This window comes from Platichthys flesus, chromosome 5, assembly GCF_949316205.1.
Source record: "Platichthys flesus chromosome 5, fPlaFle2.1, whole genome shotgun sequence".
Taxonomy (NCBI): Eukaryota; Metazoa; Chordata; class Actinopteri; order Pleuronectiformes; family Pleuronectidae; genus Platichthys; species Platichthys flesus.
The window spans coordinates 20,029,095-20,049,344 of NC_084949.1; the positions used below are offsets into that span (position 1 = coordinate 20,029,095).

The following is a 20,250-nucleotide window of genomic DNA, read 5'->3' on the forward strand; positions in this document are numbered from 1 at the left end:
AACATGAGTGAAGTGAACCCAGCTCTTATTATTTTGCATATACACAGTTTTTAACAGACTATACCATACCACCACCTACAACACGTGGTGCAGGGACATTTGTTGTGGTGCAGTTTGACTGTAACTGCACCTGTGCCTGTTACCAAACCTCCTGTCCACAAAGTTTGAATTAACTTTTGAAACTAACCACCTAGATTTTATTCAAAAAAATAAGTTTAATTTGTAGGAGACACAAGTACAACCCACTTACAGCGCAAATCAATGTGTGCACCTTTTCAATTCAATAAAAACTTCAGTAGCTTCTTGTTCATTAGTATTGGGTAAGAACATTTGATGGCTGGAATCTAGACATCATAAAAAAAACATTTTAACTGCAGGAGAACTTTATTTTCAGCATCTAATATCATGATGTACGTTTCCATCAGGGCCATAAAAGTGACCTGTACCCCTTTTTTACTTTTTCATACAATTCAATTCTAATTTCTTTTTAAATAAACTATATGTTACAGAGATAATATTTGTCAAATAGTACCTCAGGTTTTTCCAGTGTTGCAGGACTTTTTGTATTAATTGCATCATTTGGGGGTTTTGCTCGACTAACAAGACACAAAACAGAGGTTCAACTGCACATCGTCATTAGGAAAATATTTCTAGTGTCTATAAAAATACCCATAGTATTGTAAATGTGCTTTAAGTACACTTAGAACTGCCATTTGTCCTGCAAACATTTTGACATGCAAATTAACTTTCTTCTTACACAGCAATATTAATATTTTTAATGCATAGTATTAAAGTCTTATATTATAACCAGTTTACCAGTTTACCAGCATTACTGCACAGCGAAAGTTCCTGTTACTTAACATTGAACTGACATGGAGACCGTCCTCGGTGGTCTCGTTTCCAGCAGAACATCAGTGATTCTGTCTATCTAATGGGGACCTTAGTTGTACCATTTAAATAGTGACATTAGAATACCATTGATGTCTTAAGTCCCTCGCAAGATGTACTTCAGGACGGCCATTAACTACAAAGAGTCTCATCTGTCGGCCAGCAAATGTTCCTACTAGACCATGCTAATTTTATTAATATGCGGGTGAGTTCCAGTGGTTCTTTTTGGTATGTTTAGCCGATGGTGTTTCAGTGTCTGGATTCTAAGAATGAATAATTCAGTGATCATCAAACACACATTCAAAGCATCTTTAAGTACACATACGGCAGAGGAGCGCTCTTGATGAGAGTCCTGACTGAACACTTGTCTGTGGATTGGCTAATGGCAGCCAAAGGCCAGGCAGAGGGAGACCACCTATTTCATGTTAGCCACGCTGCTTAATTTCATCGTTAGCTGCATTGCCGGGTTGATGTGGTGAGATCTCTATCGCCCAAGCACTCCCACACACACAGTTACATACAGATGCATACAGAGACCGATATCTACAGTCCTTCCACTTTATATGTTCAAGTCATGGCCTTATCAAGGTCTGTTTCTGCCATTTTTAGTAAATAATTGATTAGACACTTTTGAAAAGGGGGTTAAAATTCATATACTAATTGGAGACCAGTAGATTCCAGTGGGAGGGATGACTTTTATCTTATGATGATGTGAACATAATTTATCAGATAATTTTATATTAAGTCGATTTGGTATAATTCTGTCTTTTAATGTCAGAAAATGTAGTTTTTAGATGTCCCTCATTAAATGTAATGTAGCTTAAAAATGTTTGAAAAACCAGCGAGACAATTTGAATTGGAAATGTGTCAGGGGCTGGCTGGGGTTCTCTGCTTGAAGATGACTCTCTCTGTCATCAGCTTTGAGTTTCTTTGGGGCTAGTTACTTGGGAGCTGTAGTGGAAAACATATCCGGAGAGCAATTGATTAATAAAGAAAATGCAAGCTCCACCGCTGTGTTTTGATTTGGATCCCGGCTCTCCCCAGTCATAAATAGTGCATAATGACAAGTGTCAATGCTCGCTCCCCTTGAGTCGAAGGTCACATCTCAGCCATGGAGATTCCTGTTTAGTGAGGCTCATGATTAGAGAGGCCAGTCCAGATCAAAAACTATTTTGTACAAGATATTTAAATTATTGATTGACTCCCCCCTTCTGTCGTATGCAAATGCCATTGATCATCTTATCTAATTTTTTGATTTTTAATAAGGAGCTTGCTTCACCTTAAGACATATTTAGCAAAAGCTATTTATCTCAATTAAGAATAACAGCTGTTGACTTGCTGAATCTATATTTCCACAGGCAGACAAGGAGTTTGTGTGGTCCCTATGGAAACGTCTGCAAGTGGCAAATCCAGACTTGACCCAGGCTGTCAGTTTGGTGGTTGAGCGGTGAGTCAATTCATTTTTTTTTTTAAGTGCTACCGGAGAAGCTCAACAGCTGAAAATTCCTTTATCTCACAAGTGAGGAGAAATATGTGTGAAAGTCGTTCAAGGGGTGTTTTAGGCACCTTGGCCATTCTGCTGGGGTTACGACGAAATCTCGTGCAGATGCTGATTTAAGCCTTCTTATCCCCGGTCTAGCAGTTCAACCATGGAAACCCTTTTAATGAAAACACTCCTCCGCTGCCGCTCCCGTCTTGGACAGTTGAAACGCTCCTGCCAAATACTTGTCTTTATCGGATAAATTGTGAGATTGTCTATGACCTCTTTTGCAGGGTGGCTAAGCTATATGAAAAGCAGTTGCATGGGAACTTTCAGAAAAGACGGAGGGAAGGATAATGCCCAGCTAGATGAATGAAATAGATTTCTCCATATTTACAAAAAAAAAACCTGCACGTTAAATGTTGTTATAATACAGGCATCACTGCAGTTTGAAATGCCTCACAGACACGTTTCAAATACAATTGAGAATACTTTAAGGCTTCATTCAATACTTCAGTGGTTACTGACTTTTTGGTCTTTTGGGGATACATTAGAATGATATGTGCCCTATCATGGGTGCATATCACTTACTTTTTGAGGTCTGTCAGTAGTTGCCAGACCCTTAATAGGGGTAAAACATAGTGCAGAGAGTTCCCCAGTACCTGTGCGTCTCATTCCTTCTCCACACCCTCTTCAGTTCCTTTACAGCCCCTTAGGAAACCCATCAAAGTATGCTGCTCTGCTGAGACTAGTGGGGGAACATGCATCCAGAGAGTGCATGTGTATTGTATCACCTGATGCGCAAGAGAATATTGACATGGTAATTGTGTCGACTCCAGTCAAGCGCTATTGCACCGGGAATTGCCATTCACCCTCCCCTATCCCTCACGTACGGATCTTGTAGAGTGATTGGTTGGTTGCTCAGGACATGGTGAATACAGCCCAATATACAAGGAGATGTAGCTAGGCCAGCCTGCGTTCCAGCCCCCCTGGGGACACCAGATACTTATTTCAGCTTCTACCAGGGGAGACGGCTGATCAGAAGAGGCAAAGAGACGGGAGAAAAAGACCTCAGAGATGGGAGGTGTTGAAGAAGCAAATGATGAGCGAAGAGAATGGAGGGCCCCTGGTGGCCTAAAGCAGTTGAAACAAACAGGTCCCAAAATGATTCCTTGTTTTTCTCTCCTTAAAAGTTCATTATGATAAAGGAGGTGCTAGTGGGCCTGAGACAAAAGTTCAGAGTAGCTGAACAGTAGCTAATGATTAAACTAACTTCTTGTCAACCTTATTTTTTTTCAACAACAAATTTGGTAAGAGTTAAAATAACATGGGCCACATGTAACTGTATGAAGTTCTTCATAAGGTAAGTACACCAGGCACAACAATAATTCAATTATACTTAGAAAACTTGAGTTTGATTCTAGAGCCTTCGGTGATACAGGTCTACAGCGGTGTTGATGTGCTGTTGACCAAGACACATGATTTCTACAGGAGAATTCATTCGCCTTATCCAAAGCCCCAAGTCACTGGATTTCAGATGACTGTGACCATGTGCTTATTTCTTTTTCTTTTCTCTTACTTCTAGTGAGAAATACAAAGCTGAGATTAAGGACAGGAAAGTGTTGGAGATCTTCCAGATCAAAGACTACAAGATACAGGAGCTGGAACAGGTACAGTACAGTTGGTTATAACTTTCTGTGCTAAATTAATGCCTTTACGAGTTCTTGATCATCGCACGTTATTAGAAATACCAGTACCCCGGTTTGTTAATGAATGGAGCGACAAACAAAAACAGCAGTTCCGTGGATTGCAATTATTTTATTGATGAATCAACAGCTTGCATCCATGTGTCACCAGTCCAGGCTTCTGCTGTTAGTCCTATACGAGTTAGGGGAATGTTTTCTGGCACACTTTATATCCCTCAATACCAATCAGCCTTTGTTTGAATGACACTTCTTTGCTTCCCTTTATGGCCACTGTTTACAATCGTCTAATGGCTACTCCCAGCATTTAAATGCTCCATGTCACAAAGCTAAAGTCATCTCGACTGGTTTAATTACATGGCAGTGAGCTTACTGTACTTCCGTGGCCTCGCTAGTCACTGCATATGAATTCAATAGAACAACAAGTGTGTTTTTATCAACCAGTGATGTGGTAGAATTGGGACATTTGCAGCCTGAATGTGCAGCTGACGCTTCATCTGGAATTCATACCAAGAAGCCGTCCTGAGAGCAAAGGTCCTACACTCTGTTGATATGAAGTCCAAATTCCTTGTATAAACTAACCCTATTTACAAATCTTTAATGTGGACACTTAGATTAAAATGTCTTTGTCAATACACTGATCAAAGTTCTTTCGCAGTTATCAACCAGTGTTAAGTTCTTGCTTGCTTAAATGTCAGGTGAAACTTTTAGAAGCTAATGTTTTGTAAAGGAGTTAATATTCAATATAATCTTTGTAATTCCAGCTGGATACTTCAAGCTGTAGCCCTCTCTTACCTGCTTTACTTTGCCTTCGCCCCCTGAGTAATGTTTCTCGATGGTATGATGGCTAACGATAATGACATCACTAATGTAATTTACTCCAAATCATCATCCCTTCACTGAAGCATCTGTCAGTCCCCTTCATTAGCGTCTCTCACCCAGACCCGTGTTCGGTCCTAATGAGACTGGCTGTAATGGAGTCATCAACTTGCCAGCCAGTGTCTTTTTTTTCTTCTTACTTTGCCCTCCTCGGCCATTTTAACTCTGATTCAGTCAATTAAACAGTCAGAGAAGTAGCTCATCGACTTACAACATGTGTGACGACATCAAAGTCTACTTCAGCGCTAATTTGAGAAACCAAGTGCAGCACTTTTCCAAAGGTTCCAAACAAATCTGAATGAAACCTCCTCTAAGTTTAATGGTATAATCCTCTTGATGGGTGCGGCCCTCTTGTTTTGGCTGTGCTATGTGCTTGAATCAGTTTTCAGGTCTGGCGGATGCATTAGTGCCTGCCACAGCCAACTTGAAAGCAAATCTCCCAGCCTGCATTTGTTTAACCTCTGGATAGGACTGTGCTGGCAATGCGATGATGTCTGGGAGCATTGCTCTGCCATACAAGAGAAATATAAAACATCCTTAGTGCAAAACACATTATTTGTAAAACATGATTATTTTAAAGGCCTTATTATTTAGTACCTTATGGAAAATAACATCCTCTGCAGCAAGATAAAACTTATTTACATGATGTTTGCTGATGTCTGATGTCTTTCAAATCTGCTTCAACAGAAAACCTTGTTGATTTTCATTCCTTTGCTCGTTCTCCTTCTCAAACTGTAGCTAGTATAACTTGCAGTCTATTTTAAATGCTCATTAATAGCACTCAGCTCTGTGCTGTCATTCAGCCCTCTGAGAGGCATAATCTCATCCATAGTCTTGAGCCATACATACCGAAATACTGATTAATTGGTTTTTCCTCTTTTTTTGGAGATGTGATGGTCCACTGGGTCCACACAGGATTTCACACTCCTCTTAATGTCTCAGCTTTCCAACTTTGATGATGTCTTTTTTTTCTTCTTCCTGCTCTTCTTATTTTATTCCACCTCTTTCTCTATACACTTCCATTCGCTGCTCCTTTTCCATTTTTTGTTACATAATTAGCTTTCATTTTTGAACTGCATTGGGAATTTTCAAATGCTAATCTTCATGTCCTAGACCTCTTAACTTGGCGGAACCCCCCTCTTTTTCTCCTCTATCAATTGAGCACTACTGGATTTCAAATTGTTCTCGCCTACCTCATTATCAATGTTTGAATTTATTGTCTGCTCTCCAGTATAAATCTCTATTAAAGCCCCTCTGTTCTTAGCACAACGAGCTAGGAGTAGCGAGAAACGCTAAATCCACTATCTAGATATCTCTGAGTGATTTCCCTCAACATGGCAATTAATTGCATCCCCGAGCACGGTGTTATTTGAGAGAAGGGTGTACCCACAGAAGGCTGTGGATTACCAGCCAACGCCAAACCCCAGCTGATGCAGTGTTCAGAGGCCAGCCGCCTCCTGCTCAGGCCGCGGTGGCTGCCAAAAATCATGACGTGAACATACACCAGCTTCAAAACTGGGTAGTCATTAAAATAATTGTATCATACTTGGAGGTGTCGGGTTTGGTGAACATGGACAATTATTGCACTTTACGATGTTTTGTGATTCATTGTAGAATTAAAACGAGTGTAACATAGATCCTTACAGTCGAGTGTGGGCGGTTTCTGTGACGAGTGGAATAAAAACAGAATAGTAATTGGCAGCTGTTTTGATATTTGGTAAAAAGTTTTAAGTATTTTTTCAAAACAGAATGTCAACTAGTTTATGGCTCAACTTCATGTTCCTCAAACCTTTGAATTTGCAGCTCGTTATCGTCTTCACATCTTTGTAAACTGGATGTCACTGAGTTTTGGATTATTTGACATTACAAGAGATTTAAGGATGTCACCTTGGGATTAAGGAAATTGTGATGAGAATTTTCATGATGATTTTTTGATGCTTTAAAGATCGTTTTTTGTAAAGGAAATAATCTGCACAATATTTGATTATGAATTTAACCATCAGTTGTATTCCACTAATAAAAATTACCTAATTAATAATTAGATTTGTTTTTCTTTTAAAAATCAAAACCTCATTTTTATTTGAGGTTCCCAATATCTAAAGTAATAATATAACCTGTGTCCCTCCTTCTCTCTATCTGTGTCACGCTGTCTCTTTTCCTCTCTTTTCTCTCACTCTCTGCCAGAAAGTGGAAGGGCAGCAGCAAGAGATCAACAACCTGGTGCAGCGGAGGACGACAGTGAATGAGGACAGTGTCTCAATGAAGAAGGAGCTGACAGCTCTACGTGAACAACTCTGCGATAAGGAGCAGGAACTTAAGGTTGGTGGCACAGATGTTCCGTGGCAGTCTGGGTCCTATGCCGGATAGTCTCTTCTCTGTGGCATTGAACACAACAAGTCCTCCCGTCGGCTACAGCCACAGCCATTTGAATCATTTAAAGGAGCAGGAGGATTTCTTAGCGTTCTTTAACACAATCTCTGTGTTTGTTTCTTCTTCTCAACCTCGCTCTGTCTCAAGCCTTTCTTTGTTTTTTAGCTTTCTTTCTCGCTTCTGACAATAGAGAATACTTAACAGCTGGAAAGTGTGTGTGTGTGAGGGAGGAAGAGGGAGAGAAAGAAAAGCAGGTTGTTAACTTAGGTTAAGATAAATACTGAATGACTGCTTCAGTGGGGGAAAGTGAAAAGTGTGCATGTGATGGTGTGGCTTATCCCTAATTATGCTTGGATGGGACCGGGCTATGATTAATTGATAAAGGAATGGTCCTTACACAGTCTTGGTGAGGTCTCATGGCGTGAAATCGTGGGGGACAGCATCAAAGGAGACCTGGGTTGAGTCTAATGGGTCTTGCAGCAAGCACCATTCTCATTAGGAGCCTGTCATTAAAGCCGACAGACTGGCCCCAGTACCTGCAGGAGCCCAGCTCTTGCAGCACGGCTCGGTCCACACCAGCTAACATATGGCCGCGCAGGCCCAGTCATACAGTACAGGTGACCTTGGCCAAACAGCAGCTCATGCAGGGGTCTCCCGTGGCAAAGCCGGTCCACTGTTTACATATTCATTCCGCCTCAGCCCCAATGGGTTGCTTCTCTTTTTTGCATCACTATGTCTTTCTTTTTTCATTTTCTCCGTTTGAATTGCTACTTTTTCTGTTTCTCTCCTTTCGTCACTGTTGTTTATTTGGCCCTCACGACCTCCCACTCTTCTCTTTATACGTACACACACCCCTTATCCAGGAAATGAAGACGGAGTGTAGGAGGAAGGAGGAGGAGGAGCGGCAGGTGGTGCAGGCTCTAGAGGCGGAGAAAGAGGGATTAACTTCCCGCTGGGCCGCCCTACAAGCTGACCTGGAGGAGAAAGAGAGGCAGGCCGACACCCAACAAGACCACAGGGATGCTGCCCAGGCCAGAGTCAAGGTATGAACACGGGGGACAAGTCCGTTTAGCATATTTTCCCGAAATGGTATTAATATGCACTGTCCCTGACAAAGTAAAGTAAGAAACACACACACCCACGCTCAAAGTTGCACAGGAAGAGCCAGGTCCTTTATCTTGAACACACCTTGAACTCTGTGATCTCTCACATCCTCTCCTCAGCATGAGAATATAAAATATATCTGTAGCAAATCACATTATTTAAATATGTAGAGACTATATTCAAAGGAAGGAAAATGAATCATTAAACACGAGGGAGACTTTTTTTCTGTTAACCTGATGACCACAACTGAAGACTCAAGACCAAGTGTGCGTCATTATTTATCATCAATACCATCTCTGAGAACATGAGTTGATCTAACATTGACAGCTGTATCCCTGTTTTAACATTCAACCAATCAGATCACAATCAGAGTCCTTGAGGAGGTTTCTCTCGCCTGTTGTCATTTCCTTACAGAATTAATTTTTCCTGTCAGAGTCTCAGGACACCGGAGCTACAGAGGAATCTGACATTCCGTCTGTCCTAATAGACTCATCATTATGAAACATAGTGCTACTCGCGTGAAATGGAGTCAGACAGAAAGTCTTGTATAAGTCAGGACTGGAGAGTAATTACACTCGGACGGGATGGAGCCCAGCAACTCGGCTTTATGCACATCCATCACAGCCTAACACCCTCGACCTGCTCCTCAGTTTTAGAATCATACTTTGATTTGAAAGATGGAGATGGAGAATACGGGTTGTGCAGGTGGATACATTGTGTCAATTTGTTGACAACACAATTACATCAGTATTAGCGTGAACAAATAGATTAGGTAGAAATATTATATAGTTTACTACTTGTTTTAAACTACACAAGAGATTTGAAAATGTAAGAAGTGCTTGATCTTTTTTATTATGGTCATATATGTAGAAATGTAAGATGATCAAAGTCCATCAACAACACAAACAGTCTCATTAAAAACTAAATATTGTGTGTTCTAAATATTGTATGTTTTACTGCAGGGTAACCATAGTTTGATGTAAGATGTGTTTTTTTAATTTGATGCTCCTAAACAAGCATAATTGCTGTTTTATGTACATTAACTGCTGTGGTATTTCTTCATTTCTTTTCTTGTACTTACTAATGGCTAATTAATTTTTCATATGGTTGATTCTGGCCCTGTGAAATACTGCTTTTAATTAGATTTAAACTATCAAGGCTCGGGGACCTTTGTGTGTTTGATGCAACGCAATCTGCCCTGCACTAATGGTTTCTTCTTATTAAGGAAAAGCTGTCACTAGCACCTTGTCTACACCTGCTTCAGAGTGAAAGCAGCACAATAGCAGCAGCTGCAGTTCTTCGTCAGTGTTTACATCTCATCTGCTCTGAAGCATTCTGTCAGTGCTCAAAGCCCAATGTGCATTAGTGTAAGCTGAAAGAAGAGCAACTCGAACAGATACACTTTATTTTATTTCCAAATGAAACATTCTATGTAAGAGTGACTTGTGGGCTAAGCTGCGTAAACCCAGTACAAACAAGTAATTAGGAAATTATTCAATCAACAGGCTTATGGAGGACCATACATGACATAAGTAAAAATAAATAAATAAATAAATGTATAAATAAATACAGAAATAAATAAATAAATGAATAAATAAAAATGGAAATAAATAAATAAATACAGAAATAAATAAATAAATATGTTAATACCAAAAGAAATGTCAAAAGAAATGTCTTAAATATATTTTAACATTTATTTTTTCCCTGATACATTTCCTTTGCATTTGCAGTGTCCTTATGCTAATGAGAAAGGCGGGCCTAACCGCAGTCTCATGCAGGATTGGTCACAGGAGTGTAATGATCCAGCCCTACTACTTCTGCCTTTCAATGCTGGTGTCCAGTAGCTGTTTGCAGCGTTGAGCCAGTTCACACTTAAAATGAACTAGTTCAAGTTCAGAGGGTTAGTTAAGGTTATTTTTTATTGGGATGATTTAGGTGTCAGTAGTCCTGACTGTGAGCGTCACGTCTCGTGTTGTACTGAGCACAAGGAGCGAGCCGAGAGGAGGAGGAGGAAACAGAAACTCCAGCTCGGTACAAACCACCTGCAGCCTCTGATTAGATCATGAAGCAGCTGATCTCTGAGCAGATGTGACCAGAGAAGCTCTGTGTTTCCACTGTTTCCACTGTTCTACAAAGTCACTAACTGGCTGTTACACGGTGAAGAGATCAAGTCTCAGTCACTGCCCGTGTCTCTGAGCGAGTGTGTGGCACAGCGCAGGGGCTGTGTGTGTGTGTGTAGCTCAGTTGACCAATCCTGCTCGAGACTGAGGTTAGGCCCGCCTTTCTCATTCGCATAAGGACACTGAAATCGAAAAATAAAAGTTGGAATAAATGTGGAAATAAATAAATAAATATGGAAATAAATGCAGAATTAAATAAATCAATGTCTTAAACTTATTTCCACATTTATTTATTTATTTCCACTTTTATTGCAACTTTTATTTATTTCCACATTTATTTATTTCCACATTTCAGTGTCCTTATGCTAATGAGAAAGGCGGGCCTAACCTCAGTCTCGAGCAGGATTGGTCAACTGAGCTACACACACACACACAGCCCCTGCGCTCCGTCACACACTCGCTCAGAGACACGGGCAGTGACTGAGACTTGAGCTCTTCACCGTGCAACAGCAAGTTAGTGACTCTGTGGAACAGTGGAAACAGTGGAAACACAGAGCTTCTCTGGTCACATCTGCTCAGAGATCAGCGGCTTCATGATCACAGCAGAGGCGGCAGGTGGTTTGTAACGAGCTGGAGTTTCTGTTTCCTCCTCCTCTCGGCTCGCTCCTTGTGCTCAGTACAACACGAGACGTGACGCTCACAGTCAGGACTACTGACACCTAAATCATCCAAATAAAAAATAACCTTAACTAACCCTCTGAACTTGAACTAGTTCATTTTAAGTGTGAACTGGCTCAACGCTGCAAACAGCTACTGGACACCAGCATTGAAAGGCAGAAGTAGTAGGGCTGGATCATTACACTCCTGTGACCAATCCTGCATGAGACTGCGGTTAGGCCCGCCTTTCTCATTAGCATAAGGACACTGCAAATGCAAAGGAAATGTATCAGGGAAAAAATAAATGTTAAAATATATTTAAGACATTTCTTTTGACATTTCTTTTGGTATTAACATATTTATTTATTTATTTCTGTATTTATTTATTTATTTCCATTTTTATTTATTCATTTATTTATTTATTTCTGTATTTATTTATACATTTATTTATTTATTTATTTTTACTTATGTCATGTATGGTCCTCCATACAGGCTGAGATAAAAATGCAAATAATATATATATTTATCGCTATTAAGTAAATGCATATAGTTGTCAGAAGTGGAATTAGATTGTTTCTTTGTGATGGCAATTTTTCATTATTTTTCACAAATAAACTAAATGAATATGAAATCTGAAAATAATCACCAGTTACATAATAAAAAAGGAAACAATTTATTCCAAATGTTTTTCTCTTGGATGTTTAGCGTAAAAAATATTTGAATCGGGTTTCAATGCCAAGTAAAGTTATATTTGGCTCTTTGTTATTTTTATGAACACAATCAAATCCCTGTGTTTGATTTCAGATTTCTAATATTTAAAACGCATTATGTAACCCGTAACTCTCTTTGTCTGTTTCTATCTTTCTCTTTTGTCATCATCAGTTTCAAAATAAATCAGATTGTCCCTTTATTTTCCTGTAAATGCTTTATATCTGATGTTGCTCTGCTTTACCAGGAGCTGGAGGAGGAGCTACATAATACCTGGAAGGAGTTGTCTAGCATGCACAGCCACTGTACCAGTCAAGCAGACCAGGTTTCTTCCAAAGAGAGGGAGGTGGCAGCGAAAGAAGAGCAACTCAGTCAACTTCGGTGAGCCCTACCAACTGAATCCTTGTCCCGTACATTTCAGAGGCTGTTCTCATGTCTCTCATTGATTTTTGGGACCAGTTCAGTAGTTAAAGTATCAGTCTGTCCTGTGTAGGCATATGCGTATACCTCACCTCTCGTGAGTTGTTGTTTGCTGCAGCTCGTATATCACTCTACGCTGTGAGGCTTGGGGGTGACACAGATCTCTTCCACTCTGGCTCACCTAAAGCCATTTGATAAGCCCTGCATAGTGGATATGCTTTAAAAGAGGGAGAAAAGGGAAACAGGGAAGGCTTTGGCTAAGCTTTAGTCGATATGATAAAAACTGTGAGAACCGTCCGAGCCTTAGTGGTAATCTCAACCTTTTTTAACTACTTTCCTGTTTTAATGCCAGAGGTGCTCAGATGTGTCAGTCACACCACGTCCAGAGACCAACCAAGGTTTCAGCTACGTGATTAAAGATGTCCTCGTATGTTAGAGAGCACTTTGTGTTAATTCTATAGGACACAAAACAAAAAACAAAATTAATGTCATTGTCATTGTCCTGCTGTTATCACCAAGCCCCAGCTGGTGGGTAGCCACTTTGACATTAACATCTAAAAATCTTTGGGAATTCATTTTTCCCTACATGATTTTCAACCGTCCAGTTCTAGAGGCAGTCAAAACAGTGCCAAATCATAATGCTCCCTCCACTTTATTTAACCACTGGGATAATGTTTTCATGTTGGCATGCAGTGACCTTTTTATGCCATATTTAGTGCTGTGTAATCTTCCCAAACGGTTTAACCTGAATTTCATCAGCCCACAAAATATTTTCCCTGTAGTTTTATAGAATCTCAATCTGTCTTTGGAAAACTTCAGGCGTGCCCTGATTTTTGTAGAGCAGAGGCTTCCTTTGTGGTGTCTTGCTTTGGGAGCCATGCTCTGTGCAACCATGCACCATGACTTCTCTATGGTTGACTCAACAGGTTAGAGGTTTTAACCAGTGATCCCATAAAACCTGTAGCTGTTTCTCTGGACTTTTTTAGTTTCTGCTTTGTGCCATCGGAGTCATCTTAACTTGTAGTCAGAGTAGCCACAGAACTAAATTCAGTTTGTCAAACTGTCGACTGATATCTAAAATCTTTGTGACCCTCTCAACCTTTATGAAAATCAACAGTTTTTGATCATCAGTCTTCTGAGATCTTTGCAAGGCATGAGTCACATGAGCAGAATGTTTTTTGTGGATAGACAAACTCCCGACGCTTGAGTGGCTCTAATCCTCACCTCCAATCTGTGTTCATTGAGATGACTCCATGTTTTTTTTAAATCTTGACTCCAGTTATCTTTTGTTTTAGCCTTGGGGTTTAATATTTTTTACAAACCTAAATTGTGGTTGTTTGAATGGTGGATTCAATATGAACAAAAACAATACGAGACATACTGTCATTAGTTTAAATGAACTGTTCGTAATTTGCTGTAATTTAGTTTAAAATCAAATCATATTTTCAGACACATTTATGGGTGACTTCAGATACTTCCAAAAGGTTCTCTTGCTTGACTCGTTTTTTCAGTGTATTGATTATTTTCAAGGACATCACTTCTCTCGTGCAAATGCATTATAAAATTCTGTAAATGTTTGTGTGTATAGACGTGAGTTTGCAGAAGTGCAGACTCTGTACAGACAGAGCTCACACCATGCAGCAGAGCAGAGCCATCTGATCAAGCAGCTGGAAGGACTCAACCTCGACACACAGAGAGTACTGAGGAACCAAGAAGAGGCGCACACTGCTGACACCACGTCCTACCAGAGGGTACTACTCACAGATGCACATACACAAGCCAAACCTCAAACTCGTCATTATTATAACCACTTTGTTGCGCTCCACTCATGCCTCACCCGCTGGGGTGATTTATGTCCAGGCTCACTGTAACCTACAATTATTTTACTGGTGCCAGAAAATAAGGACTTTTCCCACAGTATCCTGTTACTAGTGAATATGTTCTTAACCTATCACCCTTCTGTCGGAAGACTGTTCCTCTGTGCCATCCACAGACCTAAAAAAGGTGGGGAGCACTGGCAGAGGCTTGGAGCAAGTATAAGTCATAAAATATTAATGAACATTTTGGTTTCACTCACCAATATCTTATTTTTTTAAGTATTTTTGTATTTCAAAATATCATTTTTGCTCTTGACACGAGGGACTTTGTCTCATCTTCCCCTATAGCCTCTTTCAGACAGGCACTGGATTTTTCTGTTGTTATGAAAGCCTCTGTTGCTGGTGTTCGTCGTATATGAAATACACAATCTGGAAAATGTCTGTACCCTAAATATGGCATATTTGACATCCTATATCTAGTTGATCTGACCTATTATTTTAAGATGCATTTATTAGTCCCAAACACATGCACACTCATGCAGGTAGGGAAATTTAATCTCTGCTTTTGACCCTGGTGCAGGACACACAGAGCAATGAGCGACCATGTACGGCGCTCGGGAGCAGATGTTGGGGGAGTAAGGTGCCTTGCTCAGGGGCACCTTACTCCTGAGCAAGGCACCTTACCTCGTTACATCCCCTCCTGCCCTATGTCAGTTTTACCAACCTGTCTGTCTTTATTTGTGCTTGTTGACAGCTGTACAAGGAGTTGAGTCAATGCTACCAGGCCCTCGTGTCCAGCGAGGCCAAGCTCCGTCAGAGTCACCAGGAGCTCGGCAGCCGGCTGGCTCAGAAAGACCAACACATCCTGCAACTCCAGGCCCAGATTCAACAGCAGGAGCAGGAGCTAACACAACTGGATCAGCAACAACAGCAGCTACAGACTCAGCAGACAACAACTAACTCCTCAACCAACAGACAAACCAACTTTAAGGTAAGCACTCCTCTCATTGGTCACCCTCTCCTACTCATTAGAGTTTACCTAGTGCATTGCAACTCCAGGCTAAAAAGTGCTTTTCTGCTCTGCTGCATTTGTTGAACTCTGATATGCACTTGTGTGCGTTTTTGCAACAAACTCCAGTAGGCTTATTATTCCCTGCTTATTATACCTATATTTTGTTTCTTACACGATACCCACAATAAACCACGGTGCTTTGGTCAATCACTTGTCGAGAGCTAGTGTCTAATCGTCCTAAGGTATAGAAACGGCAAAGTGTAGGTGGATAAGTAGGTGCAGCAATAAATGATAAGCCCCACCATGGCCTGTGGTGGTGGTCTTATACTGAGAATTGCTCTCTTGATATCACTCCAGTTCACCTTTGATCTGTCCATCTCTCTTAGCAGCAGTGTCTTTCATGTCAGCTTTCTGATCTTCCCCTCGTTCCCGGTCCTAGGAACACATGCACTCGCTGACTTTCTTCATGCACCTTCTCCCTCTTTCCTCCCACTCAAGTACCTGGAAGTCCTTTTAACACACTCCGGTCACATAGCAGTTAAGACAGCTAAGAGGTGGAGAGAGGTGCTTTAATTGGAGCCGGGTAATGTTCTTGAAGATGCTGTTTGAGTTCCAGTTCTACATCTGTCAGTCAGCAGGGGTTTGGCTTCAGCTCTCTACCTTTGAACTGTCAACCCAAGGCGATAGAGGCTGAAGCATACATTTAATGGTGCAGCCACAATTTAAGTGTCCTTTAATAACTCCTAATGACATGGTGATCGGTGCTTCTCGGACCACACAGTGTCAAAGACTGGGTGGAGAATGCCAACAGGTTTCTTGTACACTTGAGCCACTAGTTCTAACTAGACTCTGTCTGTTCTGCAGCATGACTTTCACTTCAGTTTATACTGCGGCTGATTGCAGGTAAAACAACTCAGGAGCTGGTGATTATATATCATTTTTGCAGCAGTTCAGTATTTTATTTGGCGCCAGAGACTGCAACTGTTTAATTTGATTAGTTGATATTTTCTGACAGTGCTGTTCCCAGACTGCGGAAGCTACAAGATATCAGCTCAAGTATTAAATGAGTTACAATCACCCTGTCTCACTTAACCCTGTTAATTTAACCAGCTGTGAAGTATAAATGGATCATTTAGTCAGTAATTAAATTCAGTACTGCAGTGTTCCTTCAGTAATTAATACTACATTTAGAGACGATGTGTGTGTGTGTAGATTGGGCATGCATGCATGCATACATGCATGTAGTGTATTTTGTGTGTATTTGTGTGTGTGTGCGCACTTCACCTTCGCTCTCTTCCACAGCCAGGTCAGAATAAAAAATGGCTTACACATTTTCAAGCTTAAAATGTAATTACAAAAATATGATTTATTTATCCTGTGATCAGAATGAATATTAAGCTTTGTTTACTGAACACATGTAGCTGCTGTCTGGCTGATTTGTTTCTATAACTTTTAACTTTTTTCCACATCAAAGTGAACAGATCAAGTATCCCAAGGTATAGCGTTCAGTCAGGAGGGCTTTCTGTTTCCCACTCTCTAATTTCACTGACAGGTTGTGCGTATGTGTGTACGCGTGTGTCTGCACCGGCGTGTGTTTGACTAAAGGTGTGTGTTTCCGAGCACATAATCGCAAATTCTGTAACAACTTTCTCCCGAACACCTGTTAAATTCTAATGCTCAGGTTGTTAAGGCAGATTTGATTTTAATTTTAAATGTTTTGGTGGAAGTTACCATTGGAGGTGATCAAAGTGCTGATCGCTACGGGAGCACAGGGGAGAGACGCAGCGCTCATTTGAATATAGACCAGAGCGACGGCTTTGAACACCCCTCCCGCAGTGGTTTGGAGGGGGGAATAAAAGTGGAGGGTGGGTGAGAGGAATAACACCCATTGTGTGTATACTTCATGCTGTGCACAAAGATTGAATGTCGGTTCTCTCCTGTCTCATGCCAAGTTAATTCTTTACAGGAAGCTTAATGAGACCTTACAAAGGCTTTAACATACATGAACAGTGTTGGTGAACGGAACTGTTCTTCCTGCCGGTTAAAATGAACAATGCTGTGCCTGGGGTTATTTCATTTTTTTTGCAGTCTCTTACCTCCTGTATCAACAAACCTCACAATCACATTAAATTAAATTCAGAAATGGATGTTGGTTTGTTTTTAAGATGAATAGATAAGTAGATAAATAGATAGGGGCGATAAATACTAAATTGACCCTGAGGGAAATCTAGGCATCTAAAGAAAAGCAGCACACATATATAAACATTAAAACAAATGATTTAGTCTTAAAAATATAAACTAAATTTGTATGTGTATGTAAAAAATCAAAAAGAATGTATAAAAACAAACTGTCCAGTTGTGCAACAAAGTGATAGTAGAGCCAGTAGCTGACTGAACTTGAGTATTTTCCTACAGAAAAATATAATCACATGTAGGTCTTATTTAATAGTAATTTCATATTATTGATTTAAACTGCTGCTTATTTTTGTGATTCATCAAAAATTTAATTAAAAAGGAAAATGTTCACCTTCTTCTTTAAATTCTACATAACTTAAACGTTTTGCCAACAACTCTTAAACTGAACTTGCCCTGTTTTTTCAGGTGTGCTCTGTATTATATATCTGCCTGTGAGTGTTTGCACTAAACAGCATGTGATGCAGTCTGAGCAAACTGCCAGGTTTCAGATGTTTGGGTTGCCAGGTTGGGTGGTGACATTTCACTTTATAGGCAGGGAAGATACCTCATTAGTGGACAAAAAAACACAACCTCGACTGCTCATTTAATCATTTATGACTCTTTCCCTAACTGCATGATTGTATTTCTAATAGTTGGGTGTTTGGCTACTGTCAGAGCTGTGCTGTGATTAAAGACCAACATTAGAAACCGTAGCGGACCTCAGGCTTTCTGGAAGCTTCACCGCTGTAAATGAGTGGTAAGTTGTTAATTGTGTGGGCAGTCATTCAAAGCCCCGGTTACTTTCTCATCATCACTGGAAAGGGAAAATTAGGCTTGTTTGCTCTCTCCAGAAAAGTTCAATCTAAATGTCTGTGCAAGAGTCCACTTTATCTCTTAAATCTTAACTGAATCTTAATCTGTAATATTGTTTTTTTTTAATCACAGCAGAGATTTGAACATGCGTAATTATGAAATAATGATGGCTTCATTCAGTTTTTTTGCTTTTTTACATTTTTTTGTTCTGACTCACTGTGAAACTGTCATGACTCTTGATTAGAAAAGAGGCAATAATGTTGTAAGTAACATCCCTCTTCTTTGAAGATGTCTTATTTTCACACAATCAATTACTCTCACTCTCACTATGACCTCTTACTATGCCCAGCTACCCCACCCACTGTGCCGTTCCCTAAAGAATTGTGCACATGTATCATCACCTTTCTTTGAAAATAGTATTAAATTGAAATTTGTAGCATATGATGCACACAATCTTTATTGCACATAAGAGTTCTTCTGACGATTATTACCTTAAGCACAAAAGCAACATTTCCCAAGAGGAAGCTTTTTTTTCAAGTAAATTGATTGAAGCCTTTTTTTGTGCATCTCCCTCAGCTTGTTGAGATGGTCTCAGCTTCTCCCTTGTTATTTATGTTACCAACATAAACACTTTTATATGTATAATTAAAGTGCACAAATACACCCACCGTTTTGCCGGGTCACATTTGGCTTAGGTGAGACGTTTCTTTTGATCATCATCATCATTAATATCAAACGTCAAGTGAAAACGAGGACAGCATTATGCTGCAAGGGAAAACGGAAATACATTTTCAAATAAGGCAACAGACAAAGGTTCCTCTTGTTTGATTTTTTAAAAGCTCCACTTTTTAGTGGCTATGACCTTTGAACGGCTGAAGGATAAGGGAAATATAAGTCGAAACAAGCATTTACAAGATATTTACTGTGCGTGTACTTAAAGTCTTCTCCGCTACTTTTCACAACAACATTTATGAAAAGCTTTTATCAGATATATTTGAGCTGTTTTCTCTTCGATCTTATTTTGACTGTGAACATTTGTTTTCCATCGGGACTGCCTCCCTGTCAGCTCTCCTGTCAGGACCTCTCTAAAAGCATGTTAAACCATCTTGCAACCTGCTGCTTGCATTTACATACACCTCTTCACCTCAGGTACATCAGTAAACCTCATTATTTGAAAAACATTATACGTTATAATGAATCTAAAAAAAGCTTGAAAATAGAAAGCAATTTTGTCAAATAAAAAATGTTACTTTTGTCATCCACTCATCTTGCGTTTGCTGTGTGTGTATGTGTTATTAGTAAATAGTGTTGTCAACATTAGTTTGTGTGTGAGTGTGTGTATTTGGAGCCGGGCCATGTCCGGGGCCAGAAACATACTAATGACATGGACTCCAGCGGTGTGTTTTACCAGCTCAACTGCTCTCATTAGATGAGAACCTCTGCGTAGTGCAGCTCGCCTCATTAATGAAGCACAGCCATGTGCCGCTGCAGATACACGCACTCACTCGTTCAAGCACACACACCCGGGTCAAACAGGCTGTGTGGGAGGACGCAGGGCTCACACACACACACACATGTGAGCACGGACGCACATGCACATACTCTGCATCCTACTCCCTTTGCACTGTCCTTCTATGAAGTCCCTCTCCACTGCGCTACCAGTTAACACACACGCTCATACATATATGCACACACATTTTTTGAAGAATCATCATCTTGAATACAAAGTGCACTTGGCCTGTTGGGGGGGGGGGGGGGTGCACCTCCTCACTTCTCAAGCCTATCAGATCACTTTCACAAACCCTGTCCCTCTGCAGATGTGTGCAAATGTGATTGTGTAAGTATGTATTTCGGTGTGTCTGTCTCTGTGTGTGTGTGTGTGTGTGTGTGTGTGTATTTGAGGGGCCCCTCCTGATTGTAGCTGCTCCATAATTAACAGTGATCAGATTTGTTTTGTGGCATAAATGGTGCATGTGTAGAACATTAGGCCTGGCAAGTCTCATTTCACATTCAGCTCAAGGGCTCGGCAGCAGACGGGTCACGAGCTTCAGGGAGCACAATCACAAGCCTCGCTCCATATGGTCCTGCCTGCCGCATCCTCACC

At 40.5% G+C, this 20,250-nt stretch overlaps 1 protein-coding gene across 1 annotated transcript in view; it reads left to right on the forward strand.

Moving 5' to 3' along the window:
- Positions 1–20,250, forward strand: part of cntln (centlein, centrosomal protein) — an 82,950-nt gene that overhangs the window by 1,955 nt on the left and 60,745 nt on the right. Inside the window, exons 3-9 of the mRNA XM_062388979.1 lie at positions 2,247–2,335; positions 3,954–4,038; positions 7,135–7,269; positions 8,184–8,363; positions 12,157–12,290; positions 13,918–14,080; positions 14,901–15,137. Of these exons, the coding sequence (XP_062244963.1) occupies positions 2,247–2,335; positions 3,954–4,038; positions 7,135–7,269; positions 8,184–8,363; positions 12,157–12,290; positions 13,918–14,080; positions 14,901–15,137 (1,023 nt within the window). The remainder of the gene's footprint in view (positions 1–2,246; positions 2,336–3,953; positions 4,039–7,134; positions 7,270–8,183; positions 8,364–12,156; positions 12,291–13,917; positions 14,081–14,900; positions 15,138–20,250) is intronic.